This window comes from Manis pentadactyla, chromosome X (assembly GCF_030020395.1).
Source record: "Manis pentadactyla isolate mManPen7 chromosome X, mManPen7.hap1, whole genome shotgun sequence".
Lineage (NCBI taxonomy): Eukaryota > Metazoa > Chordata > Mammalia > Pholidota > Manidae > Manis > Manis pentadactyla.
The window spans coordinates 28659931-28680696 of NC_080038.1; the positions used below are offsets into that span (position 1 = coordinate 28659931).

The window sequence follows — 20766 nt, forward strand, 5'->3', positions numbered from 1 at the left end:
TAACTTACTAGTTGGATCATCCTGGGGTATTACTTAACCTTTCTAAACCTATTTCTTCATTGATAATATGAGGATAAGGAATATCTAATCTTAAGACTGTTACATCAGAGATAGCATATGCTATGTGTCTAGCAGTGTGACACATAGTAGGTGCTCAATGAATGATTATTATCAACATTATTGTTACATACGCCATCTTAAGCTGAAGTCTAGATTTCTAGGACCAATGAGTGAGAGAGTTGTAGAACATGAGTCATTTTAAATGGGCTGTAGTGATGACTAGCTCTTAGCACTTCTAGCAACTATTCAAGAAGGTAATGAGCCGATTCTCAGTTAAGGACCTCAGAGAAAAAGAGATCAACAAAAACCTTTCAAATCTGTTTGGCTGTCTTTATGAGGCTTCATCATCAGTTTTTAGTAAAAACCCTTGGAGAATATATTATTTAACACCAAGATAGTATAGTCACATACTACAGGTGTGCAACATGTATTTGTTAAATAAGTGGATGAAAACATGAATCAATAAAAAAATCTTTCTTACAACTATTACTTGTTTGTTTGAGTTGTTTTGGTCTTAGCTTTGTGGTCAAGTGAAACTCACTGCTTTATATATCCAAAGAAAGAGAAATGGTTTATGAAAAACTGAATTATAGTTAGCTAGTTGTTTACATGCCTATCACATTAGAAGCCACATAACTTAGTCATCTTTCTATCATTCACTCAACTATTTATTGACTGCCTTAGAAAACCAGACACAGCACATGATAATGAATTAATTAAGTATGTAGTCCTGTGTAGAGATGTTTCAGAGTGGCAATGCTCTGTTTCTACTTTATGTACTGCATGTCTCAGCAGGAGAAAACAAAGAATATTTCTTTGTTGAGAAAGATATTTGTGTGTGAACACCAAGACAAAGCTTCATATCATATGGAGAAAAAGAAAACATTTTGAGAAAAGAGGAGAAACAGACTACTTTCAAGCAGACCAAGATGAGTAAAAAGGGGAAATGGCCCCAAATGCACATTTGCAAAGAATCACCAAACTGAATTACAAGTGACACAAGCCATCTGCTAGAATAAGTATGTTTACTAAGAAGCAAGCAAAATAGACCACCATGATTTTAGCTAGCATTGTTGCAAACAGACTTTCCAAATTTGTTAATCTTATGTCCAAATAAATAATGGATTATTATGTATAATGAATAACCTTCCTAGAAATCGGCTATAGGCAACTCTTTAATGGCTTTTGCAGATGGGAGAAACCTTTTCATTCCATGTTTCAAAACAGCCCCTTGCCTATATGCAAAGTAACACTAAACTAATGGTTATTTTAAAAAAGAGCTTCACAAATACAGTGTCAGAACAAAATGGGTAAAATTAAATCTCAGCACATGTAGATTTTTAAAATGAAGGAGTATAATGCTCATTTTAGGTCTCAGCAGGTAGAATAATCTTATGAGTGTTGCTATAGGGATTCTTTTCATCATTTTATCATTTACTAATATTTGTGATAGCTAGAGCTGTATCAAAATCTTTATTTCCATTACCTTTAACTTATGTTCATTTGCAATGTTTGTTTGCTGTTATAACCAGTATTTACTTTCACATTTTCATGAATATTGCTATGCTTGGAAAAACATACAGAACTTTTTTAGAAAAAATGAAATTTTGAGTTACTTTACTAAGCATGTTGACAATAGGTGTTACGAACAATGCGTTTCTTTATAGATTCTGCATATGCCATGTGGTAAGTTAAAGGCTAAGTGGGATAGTAACTAAGTAGTACAGGAACAATTGGATATTATAAGAGAATGCCTAGAATATCTCTTTACCTTCCTAAAATCAGAAATTTCTGAGTAGTCTAAAAATTAAACATAATTCCAGTTTGAAAGAATGGCACAGCATTTCAGAACTTATCAAGAAAGTCTATTATAACTGATTATCTAATCACTATGTTAATAAATCCTAGCTGCAAAGAAAAACTTACACTATAATTAAAATATCTAAATTATTTCATTCTAAAAATCGCCATGGTAAATTCATGAACCAAGAAATAAACTAGAGTGATGGAATCTTTAGAAGAATCTTCATGTTATACTATGTGATTCACAATGGAGATCTTTATCGCACATGAGATTAACAAAGTAATGATACTACCTACGGCCACTGCCTAAATCCTCAAAATGTTTTCTGCAGTAGTGTTCTCTACTCTATTAGAAACTATCTGTGGTACTGTTTAGCCAGTTTTACAGGTATCAATACAATGTTCAGTCCATTAATAAGCACCCATAAAACAGTTGAATGAGTGAGTGAGGGAGTCAGTAGTGAATGAACCACTAGTTTAAGATTCAGTAGCCTCTCAGCCCCAGGTCAACCAGTAACTACTATGTGATCTTGAGCAAGTGAATTAGATGTATGTCTAGATTCCTTCAGCCCCTTTGGACCTTCATTTTTATATCTGCATTTCGACTGGTCTATAGAGGAAAATGAACACAAACAGCAGGGGGCAGCAGAACACTTCTGATTGTTTTTTAGCTCAAACTATCCTTTAAATCCTGGGAAATTTCATCTATTCCCATCTTTAAACAGCTTAAAAAAAATCTATCTAACAGCTTAAAGGGTTCTGTCAGTGTCTTCATTATTGACAGTCACAGGGACTTATTTTTCAGTCTTCAAATCAGGTGTGACTGACAGGGTAAATTGAAGGCACCAAAAGATTATTTCAGTTTGAGTCAAAAAGAACAATATAGTCAAGGCTGTTCGTATAAATGAAAATTAAAACACATAAAATAATGTACTGAGCTTTTAGTCTTTTAAGCCCCTTTTCTAAATACCAAAGTGACTTTTAGTAAAAGTAAAACTTTTACTTTGGTTGTTACATTCATCCAAGCTGTGCTTTATGGAATGATAGTTGTTAAATTAGTGAATATGCCATCAACCTCATCCAACTAAACTAGCTGATGGTTCCCGTTACACATTATGATTTTTTAGTATAACCATGTAAACATTTCCAAACAGATTTACACTTTTAAGCGTACATATATTAGAATTTGTTTTCAGTTCCAACACAGAAAAAATAATGTTGCCTCAAGATCAACAAGGTGGCAGTCAAAGGAGGGGGGTGGGGGAACTGGATGTGAAGAAAAGACTTGGTTAATACACCTGCTGCAATTCCTAAGGCAGCAGCCCTGTCAAGAACTATTACTTATTCATGTTTTTTCAGTTAGAAGTTTAGAAATTGCCACTGTACTTTGTGAAATGCTTAACACACTGAAAACTGATAATGTGATAAACCCTTAACCAATTTACCTTAAAATATAACAAATGCCTCTCCATCTGTATGTAATACAAGCAACCATACACTGCTTCTGCCTGAGAAAGGATAGTAGGAAGGTTCATGAAACTTTAATACCGGTTTGAAAGTAATGAATATATTTACCTGCTGCAAAAAGCATGACAGCAACAGGTCTGTAGAAGCGCCTTCGAGATCCCACGCAGATAGAAATCAAGCCCACCAGGAATGCAATGAGAATGATGGCAGCACCGCCCAGAAGTAAAGCCAGAGTAGCAATCTGCCAATCTGGAAAGAAAAAAGAAAGGTATCGTTTTTAAGCAGAGGGTCCTCAAAGAATCAATAGAACTGTGCTCAGCAGCCTTCCACCTTGCTGTAGCCAAACAGATGTGACTTTACTGCATGCTAGGCATCCTTTGGGATTTGAAATGTTTTGCAACAAAAACTACTATAAATGTCCTTATTTAGAAAAGTCTCCTATGCTAAATTCAGCAGAGCTTTTTAGACCAGAGGTTTGCCATGCTTTTCTTCCAAGGAAGCTACTAAGCCTTCATGCTAAATTTGGTTACCCCTCCAAATTTTCATTATTATTATTTCAATTTCTACTGAGCTATAAAGTTCATGAATCTTAAACATAGGAAGTAGAGAACTTGATGAATTTTTATATTTAGACACCCATGTAAACCACCACCCAGATTAAGATATAGAACATTTCCATCGCCCAGACGGTTACCTTGTGCCCCTCACCCAGTCAATAACCACCCTCCCACTCAAGCTACTGAAGGACATCTATCACCTTGGATTTGTTTTACCTGTTCTTAAATTTCATATAAGTGGTATGAACTCTTTAGTGTCTGGCTTTTACATCTGTGATATTTATTTTATGTCTGACTTTTATGTTTCTGATATTCATCCATGTTGTGTGTGGCAATAATACATTCTTCTTTTTAGAATTGTTGGCCTTTCTTGGACAGCCTTTCTTCTCTGCCCAAAAGAAAAAAAAACAAGTTTTTATTTGCCTTTCTCCCCCTCCCCTTCACTGAAACAACTTCCCAAAAATGAACACCAGGAGGATTTCTTGTTGTTTTTTCCTCCTTCCATTTCATTCTAACCGTACTGTTGCATTACCAACGCAGGAATGATTTATGAAATTAAGTATTCCCAGGGAGCCAAAATGGACTCTAAATGGCTGCTCAAAGCATTTCTTCATTCATACACGGAAACAGGAAGCATATATTGACCACTTACTATGTGCAGGTCTCTGTACACAGATACTTTAACAGAATCTCCCATAGCCCAACTAAAACAGGATCCTCATTGAAATGCACTTGTCATTTCTTACAAAATAAAGATGTAGAAATAGTGTGACAGAAAACTGGCTTACTTTCCATTCTGTAAGAAGAGTAGAATGTTCTCGAAGGAGAAGGAAAGTGAGTATGTGAAAACACTATCCAGCTTAGGAAGCACCACAGAAAATAATACTGTGGAGAACATTCTTCAGTGGGGGACTGGAAGTCCCAGGCTGCCTCTTCTGCCCCTCACTGTAATGTACGTGCAGGAAATGAAAATAGACTTTAATCCATGGTTAGATTGCAATACAGCCTATTCAAAGTCAAGGACTCATGATAACTTGATGCTGCGCTCCGCAATTATCCCTCCGGTAAGCTTCCAAAGTGCACTCTTTGCACTGTAGGTAAGGGATGAGTGGAGGAACCTAGGATACCCTAAGATCTTCTTTTATTTATACTTGTATATCCCTGCCTCAAGTGCCTCTTCCATATACTCTCCTAAGAAATTCTAAATATATAACTGGCACTGAACTAGAACTTGCACTGCGTTCAGGAAACAAACAAGGGGAGAACAGAAGAAATCCACATTTTTAAAATATAAAGATGAATCTACAGAAAGCAGAGGGTATTTTTTTGTGCCATCTACTTGTAACAAAGCCATGTAACTTCAAACAAAAGTGCATCTGGCTTTCAAGTAGAGTTTAAAAGGATAGCCATACTATGGCTTCTTTATTCCATAACAGCATGTAACTTTGGATTAAAAAATAAGAATAATCCTTACATCTTTGAAAAAGTTTATACACAGCATGATTATAGTGCATTATAGCATAACAGAAATCCTTCTGTAAACTTCTAAGTTGAAATTTCCAAATAGTGAGTCTAATTTTCATTATATCAAAGTGTTTAGGGTACAAAGAAAATAAAATCTATCCATCTATCCATCCGTCCATCCATCCATCAAATTCCTGGAGACTTTAAGACTGCCTATGCTGAAAAACTTTCTAGTTGGACTATTACTTCTATAAAATGATTACTATTTTTAGTAACTTCCTCCAAATTACTTTAAATAAATATGAATTTTTAAAATATCAACTTTGTTTAAATCAAGAGACAACTAAATATTCACTTAAAATATCTTGAAAGTACAATGCATTTTTTCTGATAAGCTTTCCCATGGCCCAATACACATGCATAAAATGCCATTTATTTCCACTTTCAACCCAAAATAATATAGGAATGAATTTTGATCACTTTTCTCTAAATATCCTCAAGGAATAGCTAAAATAATGTGATTATTTGCATTTTGTATAGATATGAAAAACTAAGATAAGAAAAAAAACTGGCAAAGTTTCCCTCTAAAAGGGCCAGCGAATATTTCAGCTCCTGGGACATGGTCTCCATTGTAACTACTCAACTCTGCCACATAGTGAGAAAACAGGCATAGATGATATATAAATGAGTTGAGCATGCCTTGTCTGAATAAAACTTTATCTACAAAAACAGGTGGTAGGCCAGTTTTGATCCTCTGGTTGTAGTGCGCTGGCCTCTGGTCTATACTTCACAGACATTTTTAAATGTTAAAATGTTGTCTAGGTAAAGGCCTCCCAGACAATAATTATTTCATAACAAAGCCAATCTGGTAAGTGAGTAGTATGGGAAAACAAAGTGATGATATCCAATTTAGCAACAGAAACCTGCAAAAAATCCCAATCTCACAAAATGTTGAATTTCCTTAAAATACTAATACTTTATTTCATAGGGAGAACCCAATAAATGCAGTAGAAGGCACCAGGAGAATAACAAGTTATTTTTTGAGTCCCCTTTTAAGGGACTAGAACCTAATTAGGAAGGCAGTCTCTTACTGCACAACAGGAAAATAGTTCTAAAAAGTAAATGAATACAACCAATTCTGCTTTTCTTCTAAATGTCCTATATCTACTTTTAGTATTGAGGGCTGTGGCTAATGAGAAAGTCACCTGACACATAAAGTCAAAAAGGCATGTGACAGCTTCACCACTGTTGTGATATTGCTACCTTTCCCTCTGGTCTACAACCATAGATATGTCTGCTCAAATGGAAAAGCCATTTTATTTTCCAAGAGACTAGAACTGGGCCATGTTGCCACTGTCTTTGCCAGAAGCTGGAGCTTAGATTGAGGCTACATATCTGGCAGAAGGTGCCAAGTTTGGGGATTGTTGTCATTATATTCATTTGGAATGAGTCCCTCAGGCAACTGCCCAGAACCAAAGCTTAACTTGCTAACCAGTTGAACATCCATCAGGCAGTTAAAAAAGTGGTTTGATGGCTACCACAGTCACACAGGCCTGAGGCACTTTTCAAAGTTCAGCACCAGGTGTTCTGGAGCTCACAACAGTGCTTGTGGCATCATTTCAGTAAACAGCCAGAAATCCACTATCCAGGTATTAAGGCCTGCCTTGCAGGTGAGCTAAAGTCAGGGACTATGTAGATCAGCCTAACACTATTTGCCTCTTTCTTATTGAACAGGACTAGGAATGTGGAATTTTTAAAAAAGTGAAAAATCCATTCTATAGATACCTATTAAAGGCCATTAAAATAATAGGCTGGGCTCCATGTTTACAGAGGTATTTATTTACCTACCAAACGTAGATTTAATAAGAACACATACACATAAAATGTTTTGTTATGTATCATATGCTTTGGGCAATTTTATAGCAAAATTATAATAAATGAACAAAATACTTGTCTCTACACTAATGGTTTTTCCATTAAATGGTTTGCAAGTCACAAATATTTACTATCCCATGCTGAGTGTTTGCATAACAAATTAAAATGTCATAAAATTCTCAATTTTCAGCCCCATTTCTTAAAAAAATTACCTATTTTAAGCTCTCATAATTGGTTAATTTCTCTATCAATCTTAGTCCAGCAGTTTTATAGCCCTCACAGTATTTAGTCAGATGAAGTGTTAAAAGAGTCCTTAGAAATTTATTACTGTGCATTAGTTTTACACATTTCTATAAATGATAAACTGATGCTATAGTGAAACAATGAACATAAACCAGCTCTGCAGAACATCAAAGGACATGGTGCTGTTTTACAAATTGTAATGCTCTGCACAATTAAAACTGGTCATTGTTCAATGTCAGTTTAGCTTGTATGAAATCTGAGTTTGTTTTCTGAGCCCTGAGAGAAAAGTGATAATCAGTTTTGAGGAACTAATATACATCCTTGGTCCACAAACTGAAAAGGGCTCTAATGGACTGAGAGGAGTGTTTTGGATCTGGAAATCAGACCTGTAATAAGGCTGCCATTATATATGTCAAGTTCCACTTGAGAGTACAGTAGTCCCCCCTTATCCACAGTTTATCTTTCCGCGGTTTCAGTTACCCACGATTAACTGAAGTCAGGAAGCGGATGATCCTTCTGCCAGATGGTCAGAAGGCCAATAGTAGCCTAACACTATGGCACAGTGCTTAACATCGTTCACCTCACTTCATCATAAGTAGAAGGGTGAGTACAGTACAGTAAGATATTTTGAGAGAGAAACCACATTCACATAACTTTCATTATAATATATTATTATTGTTGTACTTATTAGTTATCATTCATCTCTTATTGTGCATAATTTATGAAGTAAACTTTATCATAGGTATGAATGCATAGAAAAAATATACTATATATGGGGTTTGGTATTATCTCATGTTTCAGACATCACTGGGGGTCTTTGAACATATCCCCATTGGTGGGGGAGTACTACTGTATCTTGGCAAAATTGACATAGTAATACTGGAGGTATTAGAATTGCACGGATGAAGGCCAAGACTCAAGATGTGTGTTTCTCTACTAGTCCTTTCTCTAACAGAAAAAAAAGTAAAAAATAAGAATGAATATATATATAATATATAAAGTTATACTTTCCCCTGCAGTTACAGAATAAAAATCGAGCAGTCCTTATGTCATAACATCAAGTCCAGTGTTAATATGCAATCCAGGAACTAAATTCAAGTCCTCTTCCAAGGTATTTTTAGCAGCCAGTGCCAGAGTTTCCAATGTCTAAAAACACTTTAGTATTCTGCAGAATTACGCTGACTTACTTTACATGAGACTGGTCTGAAATTGCCATTGCGTTATGAAAATTCTACGGGCCACATTATAACTGCCAAATTGGAGAATTCCATTCCGTTAGGGAATTCATGGTCAAAATTTAGTTCCAAGCTTCAGGAAAGACAAAATCTTAATGACAATAGATTTTCCACACTTTTGAGCCAAGGTCAATGTGCCAGACCAGTGTCTATAGCTTTCCCCCAACCATCTCATTTCAAAACCTTTAACTTGTCAAACACTAGCTAATTTATTTACCTCTATAGGTACTGTTTATATGCTGATTAGTTCTATTGTATGTAAATCCCTAAGCACACTTCTTCTAGGAAATCAGATGTAATTAAAGATGAAGAAACAGATTTTTAACCTTATAAATTCAACTCCCATAGTTTAGGTGCATAGTATTTCCCTAAATGCATTCTAATAATGTCTTAATGCCTGATTCTTTTCGGTAATTCTCATCACAAAATAAAAATCTGACTTTTAGTAACTTTTGTAATCATATTCAAATTTGCCAGATAGGCGTTTATATTTTCACCTCTGAATTCTCCAAAAGAAAGGATTAACCAAGATGATATCTGTAACTGAATCAAAATCATTCACTATTCACCCTTGAAGAGCGATCTTTCCTATCACCTACCTGGACACCGCCCCACATCATCCACAGGTTCTTCCTAATTCACCCACATGAACTGGACCATTTCACTCATCCCTGGCAACCATCCAGTTCTTCTAAGTACCTTTATTCACTGTAGGACATATGTATAGCAAAACACTTAAATTTATTTGAGTTATATTGGCGAGAACTCAGAAAGTGAACTTAATATTACCAGTTCTGTATTTTATCGTCAAGAATGGGAACTGTTTGGATGGTTTCTATTTGTTTAAGGAAAAGAAAAGCTCTGATTATTATTCCTCAAGATAGCCATCTCTTCCCCTAAGACAGTGTCTTTTTCCTGACTGGCTCAGGAATTATGGCATTTCATTATCTTCATCAAATGTAATTTAAGAACTTATTTTGAAATGAATGCTTCCTACATCTGAGCTTAGAGAATAAGTCCATATCCTCATATATGAAGAATGAACTCAAACAGTGCTGTTATTTTGTGTAAAAGGAAGGTAACTGTGGACTTAACCACTGAAGTATTTCCAGAGGTACCAAATGATATACTTAACTTTTTCAAGTAGTCTGCATGTGACACATGAAGTGGAAAACCAAAACCATCGAGGCATTTTCAACTTCGTTTTCTTGGCCAAGTTGCATTCTGACCTCAATCTGTCAGCATTGCATTAATTTTCCACTATTCCATGAGTTACAGACACCAAAGGCAGTCAAAAGAAGAATCTGGATTCTAATTTTAGTAATTAAAATGACCACCTCTTCTTACAAACAACTAACATCAAAAATAATTTTCTTCATGTGCAAACAAGTATTTAGGGCAACCTATTTGTCTTTTATAAAATGACTGACAATATAGACACAGTGCTCTGTGCTGCACGGTGAAGTGCAGTATTACAGAAGCACCTGCATTAATCACATTGACAGTGACACGATTCACAGGCCTACTCTTTAGGCCCATTTATCCATAAAATGTGGGTCAAAAGTACAGCGCCAACTTGATTTTAAGCACATAAGTGACCCCAGTTAATCATCCAAATAAGTGAGGCAACAACTCCAATGACCAAAGTACAGGTCACTTTTGCCAAAACTGTCTGAAAGTGCCAAGCAAGTTAATTTTCAATCATTACAATTTCATTCAAGCCTTTTGACTTGTTTTGTGTTGATATGAGAAGAATATTCATCTCTTTTTCTTTAATATATGAAGGGGCATTTTAGCTGCTTCACAGAATTCTATATTAGACAATTTAGTGGAAATGCAATCTATCTAAATCCTGTAACATATGGAACTCCCCCCTCAAAAAAAAAAGTATAGTGCTTAGCAAAGAGCCTGCTACTAAAGCATGTTTCAGAATAGAGACAAAAAGGAACCTACCATTCTCACTACTGACTGCTGTTTCCTGCCATGTTCTGTATTAGAAAGCTTTCATTAGCATTTGGTGGTAACTAATATTATCTAATGGGTACTGACATTCCTCAGTAGTAATTTTTAAACATGGTATTTCTATAAAGTAGTGATGAGTTTGTAACACTGAACATTGTTCCTTCTCCACTCTTTGGGAAAAAACCTAAGAAGGGTTACCATTTGGAAAACTTGGTTATTGGGAAAAGCAGGAAGAGGAAAACCCATACCAGGACTAGGAGTGAGTGACCTTCCCCGAAGCAACTAAAAAGCTTTTGTGATGGGTTTAGGGTAGCTAATCATAATCAGAGTAGACAGAAGACAGTCAGCCAGTTCACCCACAATCCATATTGACACCCCCCCTTAGTAAACACGGGGAGCTAAAATTGGTAAGCTAGTGCACCCACCAGTTCCGTTAGCGAGCTTCTTTACATGAGATCCCTTCTACCCCCAGCGGAAGGCAAACTTTTATTTCCTCCTTTACTGCACCTTTGTACTTATATATTATTTCATTAATTTGTTTGATGGAAACTGCCTGTTTTCATTTATCACCTTACTTAGACTTCCCACTACAGTGCCTGGCACACAGACTGACTAGTTGACTTTGTCCCAGGATAATGCCAACTCCCTGCTAGGAAATCAGTGAATATGTTTCAGTAAAGTTAACTCCTTGGGTACGTGTGAGAAGATAGGAAAGAGGGGACGGGTAATTTCTATCTCTTTAAGTTACCTAGTGGTGCTCAGAACAGACACTGGGTTGCATTCATAAAGCACTAAGGTAGCATGCAGATGAACATTTTGTTTCAGGACTTTAAAACATAACAGCAATAAAACCACCTTTGATAGAAGTCTGGGTTCTTTTGTGGGTGTGCCTTTCTATGCATAGAGAATATGTGACTCATGGGCCCCAACATCTATTTTTTAACATCTTTTTTGCCTAGTGAACACCTATTTTGAAAAAAGAATCAATATTTGTGACATTATCTTGAAATGTTGCTCATTACACAATCATTTAAAATCTTACAACAGTTAAAAAGCTGGCAGAGACAAAAACAGTTTCCTGTATATTTTTTCCTAGTTCTTTGGAAACTATGGATGCCTCATTTTTGTAGGGTTTTTTGTTTTGTTTTGTTTTTTAATGGGTGTCCTTGGTGCCAAAGGCAATGGAATAGCAAACTGATAGCCTACAAGTGTCTCAAAATCCTACACAGATATAGGGAGCAAAAATGTATAAGGTAAGGAGTCCTTGCCTTTTTTTCATAGGAGTTGATCCAATACTCAAAAATCTGAAAAGACTGGTAAGATTCAACTGTCAAGTACCTTTGACATGTGAGGATGAAATTGTGCTTAAGGAAAATTCAGTCTCTTTTGATAAATAAATGTTATTTTCTTAAAAATAAAGCCAAAATGCAGAGTACTGAGTTAATCTAGTGAAATTTATATTCACTTAATCAATTTAAGAAGTTTACATGGCTGGGTTCCACATACTTTTCAAATTATTTTTAACTTAAAATTAAGCAGTTGTTTGAAGTTTTAAAGTACCCTATCATGAAGAAACTTAAAAAGAAGTTTGTTGATGTTGAAGGACTAGTCCTACTAACAATGTCAATTTGATGATAATTAACATCTAAAACTTAATGGACTTACAAACATGAGAGTCTATTTGAAGACTTTAAATTCTATGTGAAATCACATCTTGAGTGATTAAATAATCTCATAAAAAGTGGACATCTATTTCATGTACAGTCCTTAACCTCTTCATCCTAAATTCCATACATGATAGTATTCAACAATCCTTCAAACACCAAGAGGGGATTATTATAGGAAATTTTGAAAACCTACCCTACAAAAATACAACAGCTAAATACAATCTCTCTATTGAGTTTTTAACATTGTGTCTCGTCTCATTTTTTTTACCCATGCAATAAATTTGATTGGGAAAGATTTTTCTTTAATTCCTACTCCAAATAACTATGATTCTGCAATTCAATATATGGCAATTATCAGGAGTAGAATGATGTTATTAAAATAAAGAAAAAACAAGCTAACAGAAAGCAGCTCTCTAATACCTTTCTAGTGCCACAGAACTTGGCTCTGTCTGGAATGAAATAAAAAATGTTTGTGTTCATGTGTGAAGAAGACATCTCATCAGACTCATACACAACTTTCTAAAGAAAGACTAAAATTTTATCATGCAACATGAAGTAGCGGACTACAGTTAGTCCAAATTATTCAACAGTTTATTCCAAATCCAAAGTAATCCCATACAAGGGACCAATCATTAAAGCCACATGTTGGTTGAGGGCAGTTTTGCCCTAGCCAAACATTATTTACATAATTCAAAGTTCTTAAGGAAAGAAGTTAAGCAGTAAGGTGTCTTTGTTCTCCAAAGGTAATAAACTGAGAATATAGATTTGCAGCTAGACTCTTGTGTGGTACAGTATATGCTGTAACCATGGCCCAACAGCATCCCCTAATCTACATGCTCTTCTACAGTGTGACCTTGCTGCTACTCCATCAAGAGGTAGAGTCCAGTTCTCCTCCCCTGGAATCTGGGCTGGCCATATGGCTCCTCTGTGCCTTCTCAGGCTAGTTCAGACAGAGCCGTTCTCTTAGAACCTCACTGTGGAGACAAGCACTCATCCTGTAAGAAGCCCAACTATCATGGAACCACCATGCTAAAAAGGTCAGACCCAGTTGAGTCCAGCCTCCTGGCCATTTCTACAAAGGTGCCAAAAACAGTGAAACCTTTGGAAGGGGATCCTGCAGTTCCAAATGTTCCAGTTCCCCAGTCATTCAAGTCACTCTGGGCTATGGCCCCAGATACCCGGGAGCAGAGACAAACCATCCTCACTATGCCCTGTCTGAATCCCTGACCACAAAAGTCATAAGCATTCTAAAATGGCTGTTATTTTACACCATTAACATGTAACTATCAGCAGGATCAAGATATCAAACATTCTAATGTTTTCCCCCTCCATCTATTTCACCCATCCCCCCCACCTCCCCCTCACGGGTTGGTCTTTGTGAATATATAGAGGAAGAAACACAACCTTAATAAGCAGGTACTTTTGTATATTTAATCTTCATGACAAACCATTTGAAGACTAAGGAAGTTGTATGAGGTCACACAATTGTAAGTGGTGAAGGCCAGAGCTCTTTGAATCCAAAACCTCATGTACTGTCCACAGTTCTGCCTTCTATAGGATTATGTTATAATTTAGCAAAGTTCATAGAATTTTACTGTGGTATTTAGGTAATGTATTCCAGAGACTTATTTTCAGGCATCTACAGTCCTTTTCACTGACATATCTAGTAGCACTGGATGTATCTATGGTCTCGCCAAGTGGTCTTACTGTTAAACAGAAACTGGAAAGAAACTCCTACAATGTATTCCTGACAGCAAGCAAAATCTATTGCTGGAGATATGCTTTTGTTTGTGTTGGTTCTGTCTTGAAATGTTTTATGAAAGACCAGGCTTCTCACACACTCATCAAATCCCTTAGCTGACAAAGATTGATCTAAATGGCTCCCTGGAGATTACAATCATTCTATAAATGTGAGCAAAAGTGGAATTATATTGGCCCACAAATTAAAATGCCCTTTGTAAAAGTCAATCTGGGGAACTCGAAAATCTTAGGAGACATTAGAAGAAAATCATCATAAGATCTTGAAATAAATTAGACTTGGTTTTCTCTGGTTTATTAACTGGGGAAGTTTTGGTGCTGTTACTCTTTGTATAATTTTCCACCTGTCTACACTGTGTAGGTTAAATAAAACTGCATTTGTTCTATTTATGCTCTTTTTTCAGGAAGCCAGAGGAGGGTGTAACTGTCCTGACCTCCAGGCTTGCTGAGCTATTTGTAAACATGCATCACTATCACCTCATTTCATGCAACAAGCTGAAGGTTCCCTGGAGTAGATCCCATCCCAATGAAATTCTGTTTCTCAATTAAGGTATGGATTCAAAATATGCACAGATCATACAGTTCTGAACTCAGAATCACTGTATCTCAGATTTCCTAAAATCTGCAGGGGTTTAGGCAGTTCAGTTTATCTTTACCATCTAAAACAGGGTTTCTTGTAATGCCTTTCAAAGTGGATTTTTAGGCTACAGTTTAAAAAAAATGAGCTACCTATAAAGCACTCTTAAAAGAACTTCTTGTCAACTGAAAATAATATTCACCTGCTATTAGCATACCGTGCACTGCCATTTCAAAACTGCCAGTGACTCATGTTACAAATGCAGCTATTTTTAGGACAGTGCTCGAACCATGCTACCAATATTCCTTGAAAAAGGCACTAATTACTTCATCAAGTATTTCGTGGATGGAAAAGATGGATAGACTTTGCGGATGTAAAGATAGATAAACATACTTGCTATGCTCCAAAATTACTCTCAGTAAAATGTGTTCATTTGGCCATCTGCATGTCCTTGCTTTTTTGCTTAGTCAATAAATCAAACAGACATCAAAAAAGCAATCTGCTTTATATGAAATAGCTACATATTTATAAATTTTAAAGAAACATAACATCACCCTTGAGGTTATACAGCATGTCTGATGTCCAGTAGGGCATCAGCATTCCAGACACACTTGAGTAATCCTATTTGCACTAAGGATTCTCTTGTAATGGCTATGGCTGTGAAACCCTAACTATATTCTGAAAAAAGCTATCAAAACTAAATGTGACTAAGCAAAGGTCTAAAACATTACTATTATTTTTAAAAAGTAAGATCGAAGATTTATGAAAAGACTGCCAAAATCAGTAGTGGGGAAAACTATCCTGAGAAATTCTGTGGCCAGCAGCCATGTACTACCTATTCTAAACTTCCTGTATTATGATGTTGATTATGATTTTGGTTTCCACGTGAATGACAGTCAATTAGCATTTTTTTCATTTTTTTTTTTTCGAAAATTTATACCTCAAAATGACTGCCTGGAATGTCCCCCATACATTCAATTGGGACACGGGAGAAAAGCATTAGTTGACTGACACCCGGATTACTGGTTTGTACTAGAAGTGCTGACGCAACCTTCAGTACACCAGGAACACAGAAAGCATGGTTCTGCTTTCGCTTAAAACCATAAAAAAGGTTATAAGCAGCAAACGATGCATATCTAGTACCAAAATTAAAATGCAGCTTTAAAAATAATGGCTATGGGGAAAGTTTCCGTAGGAACTAGGCCTAAGTAGGGCATACTGTCGTCAGTAGAAACATTCCTGAAATTTCCCTTCTGTAAATACAAGCTTGCCTCTTCACGGCAGTTTTAATTCTAATTAAGACGAAGGTTCTTAATTAAGCCCTGAAGAGCCCGGTGAAGGGCCTTCAGTAAAACTGTCCTTGTTTTTCCTCCCGAGGTAATTCATTTTGAGGCAATGTAGTGGATCTCTTAAAATCTTCAGAGAAGACATTTCCCTCCCTGCTTTCAGCTTACTCTACACAGCAAACAGAACGAGAAAAGCTGCCTGCCCTTTGGAACAGACAAGAAAAGCATTGCTCATTTCAATTCAAGCTTCCCCCTTCGTTTCAAAACACTGGTGGATAGAAGCTTCAAGTCCACAGAACATTTTAAGAAAGCACATTTTGTAAAGTGAGGAGACAAAGCAATTTTCCATATTTTGTTTCCTTTCTTCCCACATTCCCCAAAGTCCAACCTACCCCCCAACCCCCACGCACAACTACCACCACCTTGGAGAGGAAAAATGAACTGCTACTACATAAAAGAAAGTCAAGAACTTGTTCCAGATAGCCTCAAACAAAACCATCTTTACACACCCTACCCCACTTGCTTCCAAACTGTTCTTTTTCTGAGATGAAAACTATTCCTTAAGCAAATAAAACTAAGGCTGATTTTCAGGAGCCCAAGTAGAAATAAATGCTGTGGTATAAGTTTCAGCAAGAGGGCAGAATTACAGGTTTAGGGGACAAAAATCAGAAACCGTACCTGCATCCGTTTTTACCTTGCCGAGTCCTATTATCACTAAATTTGCATTAAGCTCCCATCTCCCTATTTCCTTGCCTAAGGAGGGAAAGAAGCTGAGATAGATGGGTACGGAGGCAATTAAGAAAAGATTAGCAAACACTGCGTACCGCTCAACAAACTCGCGCTGGCTTCTCCCCACTCCCCACATTCCTGGCCAAGAGAAAAGGATACGAGCCTGAAAAGAAAATGGGAGTGGAAGCTAGTTTCTCTAACCTATCTTAAAAGTCTTTATACAATCAGAAGGCTATTATTTCAGGAGACAGTGAGAAAGGGGCAAAAGATTCACGTTGCTAAGGAGACATGCTGAAGCTGGCATTCCTACATAAATTTCCATTTCTATTGGAGAGGGGAGAGAAAAGATATTTTCTCCAAAGTTTATTTGGATCCCCTGGTTACTGAAGAAAGGCATTTTGCCGATTTACTTTATCTTTAGTTGTAAACAACCAACCCTGAAAGAATTTAAAGACCCAAATGTTGACCTCCTGCTGCCAACCAGTTCCCCCCCACCCCACAGTGAATTAGGCAACAAAGACAAACCCTTCCACGGGAATTTTGAGGTAATATCAAAGAAAAAGCCTTTTGTAAACAGAAAATAAAATTTATGGAAGAAACTTAACCAAGTGAACTAATCTCTTTAATAACAAGGAACCGAAGACAAAAGTAAATCGTATTTTTGCGGCTTTTTGTGCGATTGCAACTTTCTTTGAACTTGAAACGTTTCCAGGAAAGCTTTATAACTAGTCCCAGATAAGACATGAAACTGTCAGTAAGAAATTTAATCATTTTCTCAGGGGTGCGAGTGTGTACCTGTGTAAAATAACGGGCAGGTCTTCTTCCTTTATCCCCCCCCTTTCTCTGCACTGACACCAGCAGTTTAAGGATCGAGATTAGGGAGGAAAAGGGTTCGCAGCAAGAAATCGGAAGTTGGCAGATTTCTGCTAAGGGCGTACGTAAGTAGGGTGCAGGGGAAGGCAACTGGGGGATCAAGGAGCGAGTAAAGCAGTTAAGTATCCCTGGGACCAGTAGCCCCAGTGACTACCTTCTTCTCCACCCTCCACCCCATCCATTCGCAGTTTCCTGCTTCAGCTGAATAAGCTATAAAGTTCCAGGCATCCGTGAGCAGGAGCTCTTGGACAAGAGAAAGGTCTGGAGGAGAGAGGAGGTACTTGGAGCAGGAGGGAAAGAAGGACAACTCACAGTGCCAACGACGGTGTCACCAAAAAAGGAAAGGATATTAAGCCTTTCCCCCTCCCAACCCTCCACATCCCTCAAACATTTAAAGAAACAAAATCCAAACCGAAACCCAGAGAAAGTGGAGCAGAACAGGCAGAAATGGGGGCACGAAGAGGTAAACTCAGGCAAATTCCTCCTTGAGAGGAGGGCGAAGAGAGTGGGGAGGACTGCGCACAGCGCCCACAGCATTTTGGTGGACTTGGGGCGTTTCTGCCTGTTTCTTTTTTAACGGGGGTATGGAAGGCGTTACATTTTTAGCACAGCCGCGTGCTTCTCGCCTTAAGTGATAACAATCACCCCAAAGAGCTAACGGGTTACTCCAGGACCCGAGGAACGGCCGCGGGAGGAGGGAGAGGGCGTGGGACGGCGCCTTGGGTTTGGCGACCAGGGCTGGGGAGAGGAGAGGGCTGGGTTCAGGGAGGCGGCTGGAGCCCAGAGCCGCGAGGGGCCAGGACGGAGGGAGGAGCACAAGGGCAGGGGACACCGGGGGTGGGGGTGGGAGTGGCCGTCTGGGCGGGGGGCGCGGGCAGCCGGAGCGGGAGGCAGGGGGCGCGGCGAGCCAGGTCCTCACCGCTGCTGAGCGTGGACTCGCAGTGCCAGATGTCCAAGCTGGCGGGCTTCCGGCAGGACTCCCAGAGGGACAGGTAGTACTGGTGGTCGGCCGTGACCCAGGCGGGGCTCAGCACGGCCCCCAGGTCCAGACACAGCGCCAGGAAGATGCACACCAGCCCGACCAGCTTCAGCGGGGTCAGCACGGACACGCGCACCTCCTCCATGCCGCTACCCGCCGAAGCCATGCCCGGGCGCCGCGGCCGGTCGGCCCCGCCGGAGGCGAGGACGCCAGGCGGGTCCGGAGAGCCCGGAGCCCTACCGTCCCCCGAGTCAAGCAGCCGCGCCTCTGCGCGCGAGGACTCGCTCCCTCGGGGCTCCGCACCCCTTCCGCCGCGCCGAGCAGGTGGATCTGCTAAGGCGGCCGGCCGGGCGGGGATCGTGAGCAGCCGCAGCGACGCCGATCCCGCCGCGGACCTTCGCCACCGGCCCCGCGCCGCGCTCTGCCGGGACCCGCTCCGCCCCGGCGCAGCGCGGCTCGCTCCGCCCCGGCCCCTCCCCGGGCTGCAGGAGGCGGTGCCGAGCGGGGGAGAGGGCGGTGGGTCCGCACCCAGGCGGCGTCAGGCTCCAGCTCCTGGCGCGAGAGGCTCGGCCCGCCCTGCCCGTACCCCGTGCATGCGGGGCAGGTCCCTCTTCTGTGTTCCCCCGCGCGCGGCACGAGTCTTCTCGCCCCGTGCACTACGCGCGCGGAGCCTAGCGCGAGCCCCCCCGCCCCTTCCCTACTGCGCGAGGCGATTCCTCGAAGCTGCGGGGGCCCCGAGCCCCGCCCCTGGCCGCTCTCGTTCCGGGGTCGCTTCCCCCCTCCCCAGTTCCGTCACGTGGGTCCCTTTTACTCAGTGAGCCGGGGTGGGTCTTTTTCTAGAAGGCGTTAGCTGTGGATTCCTAGGTTTTCGGGGCTGTGGCCGTTGGAGCAAGGAGAGGTTCTCTCTCTCAATGATGTAATACCACCTCCAACCCCATCCCCAGATTTCTCATCCTGGGAGATTTGGAGGAAGGAAGAGAAAAGTGCGAAAAGTATTTTCATCCTCTTTTCAAACCCAGGACAGACCCAGTCGCAGACCTAGTAACCCCTCCGTTTTCTCTATTTCCTAACTTTCCCTCCAAGCCTGCCGCCACTTCTATTCTCTGGGCTCGCCTCCTTTTGCGCCCCCCATAAAGGGCGATTGCTAAGGGAACCGAAACGCCAAAATGCGAATAAGAGCTCCTGCAAAATGTGAAGTAAACCTTACTTTCCCGCTGCTCTGTTCTTTGTGTGCTGACTAAAACTATTCATTCGACTGTGCAGTATGCCAAGTTGGACCTGAATCCCTTTCTGGGCATTAACCTGTTTTTGTGCGCCGCAAGACCTAGCCTGGCGCCTGGATTAGGAAAAGTGCGTTTCTTTAATCAAGCTATGCATATTTATTGAGCACCTACTGTGCGCTCTGGGCCAAGGATTTTCAGCGCAATACGGCCTTGCCCCTGTTCTTAAGGACATGGATTTATTTTATTTTCTTACTATACGTGAAGAATAAACACTCCGTGAAATTGAATTTGCGGTTCTGTAATTGTCTACTTCAGCTTGTGATTGGCGTTCTCTCTCATATGGCTTTGATGACTTAACTTTACTATAAAAGAAAAATATATTAATAGATCATTGCAGGTAGAGGTATCCCAGATCTTTCACCATCTGGAAAATTTGGTAAGGAACCAAAATAGTGGTTAAAATCTGAAGAATGGAAGAAATGCCTGCTCTTTCAATCAAATACTGTATTTGACACTGCAGGATTTCATACTTCTTGTTGAGAACAATTTTGTTCCTTCTAACCACATCTTTCCCTACAACAGACTACATTTTGACCGAAGCAATATTTTGAATGTAAGAAAGAATTGAGTTAGTGTCACATGACATGAGAGCAAAAACCAACCCCATTTGAAATAAAAATCCATGGTTTTCTTATATTTGGAAATTAGAAAACTGGCAAATTTCTCTTACCTCTGAATCATGATATTTACTGCCCTTAATTAAGAATGCCTAGGGCACTCTGAGCTTCATAATCTCAGCTTCCAACAGGCCTCCCAACTTTCCAAGGAGAAAGAAGCCTGAATGCTTCTCGGAAAGAAAGTTCTCATGGAACTCTGCAAAATTAAAAACCAGGACGATTAAGAAGGGACCACCAGGTTTGTGATATTTTTTTAAGATGGATTTATGTTTGTGGGTTTAGAATGCACATTTGAAGATCATATATAAGATTTCTTGACTCTACCATCAAA

The 20766-nt window shown here is 39.4% G+C and overlaps 1 protein-coding gene across 1 annotated transcript in view; it reads right to left on the reverse strand.

The window, feature by feature from the left end:
- The window catches only part of LOC118934030 (transmembrane protein 47), a 28860-nt gene extending 9882 nt beyond the window's left edge, over positions 1-18978 (reverse strand). Inside the window, exons 1-2 of the mRNA XM_036929129.2 lie at positions 18476-18978; positions 3439-3579 (exon numbers count right to left, since the gene is read on the reverse strand). Of these exons, the coding sequence (XP_036785024.1) occupies positions 3439-3579; positions 18476-18701 (367 nt within the window). The 5' untranslated portion in view covers positions 18702-18978. The remainder of the gene's footprint in view (positions 1-3438; positions 3580-18475) is intronic.
- Between the last annotated feature and the right edge of the window lie 1788 nt (positions 18979-20766).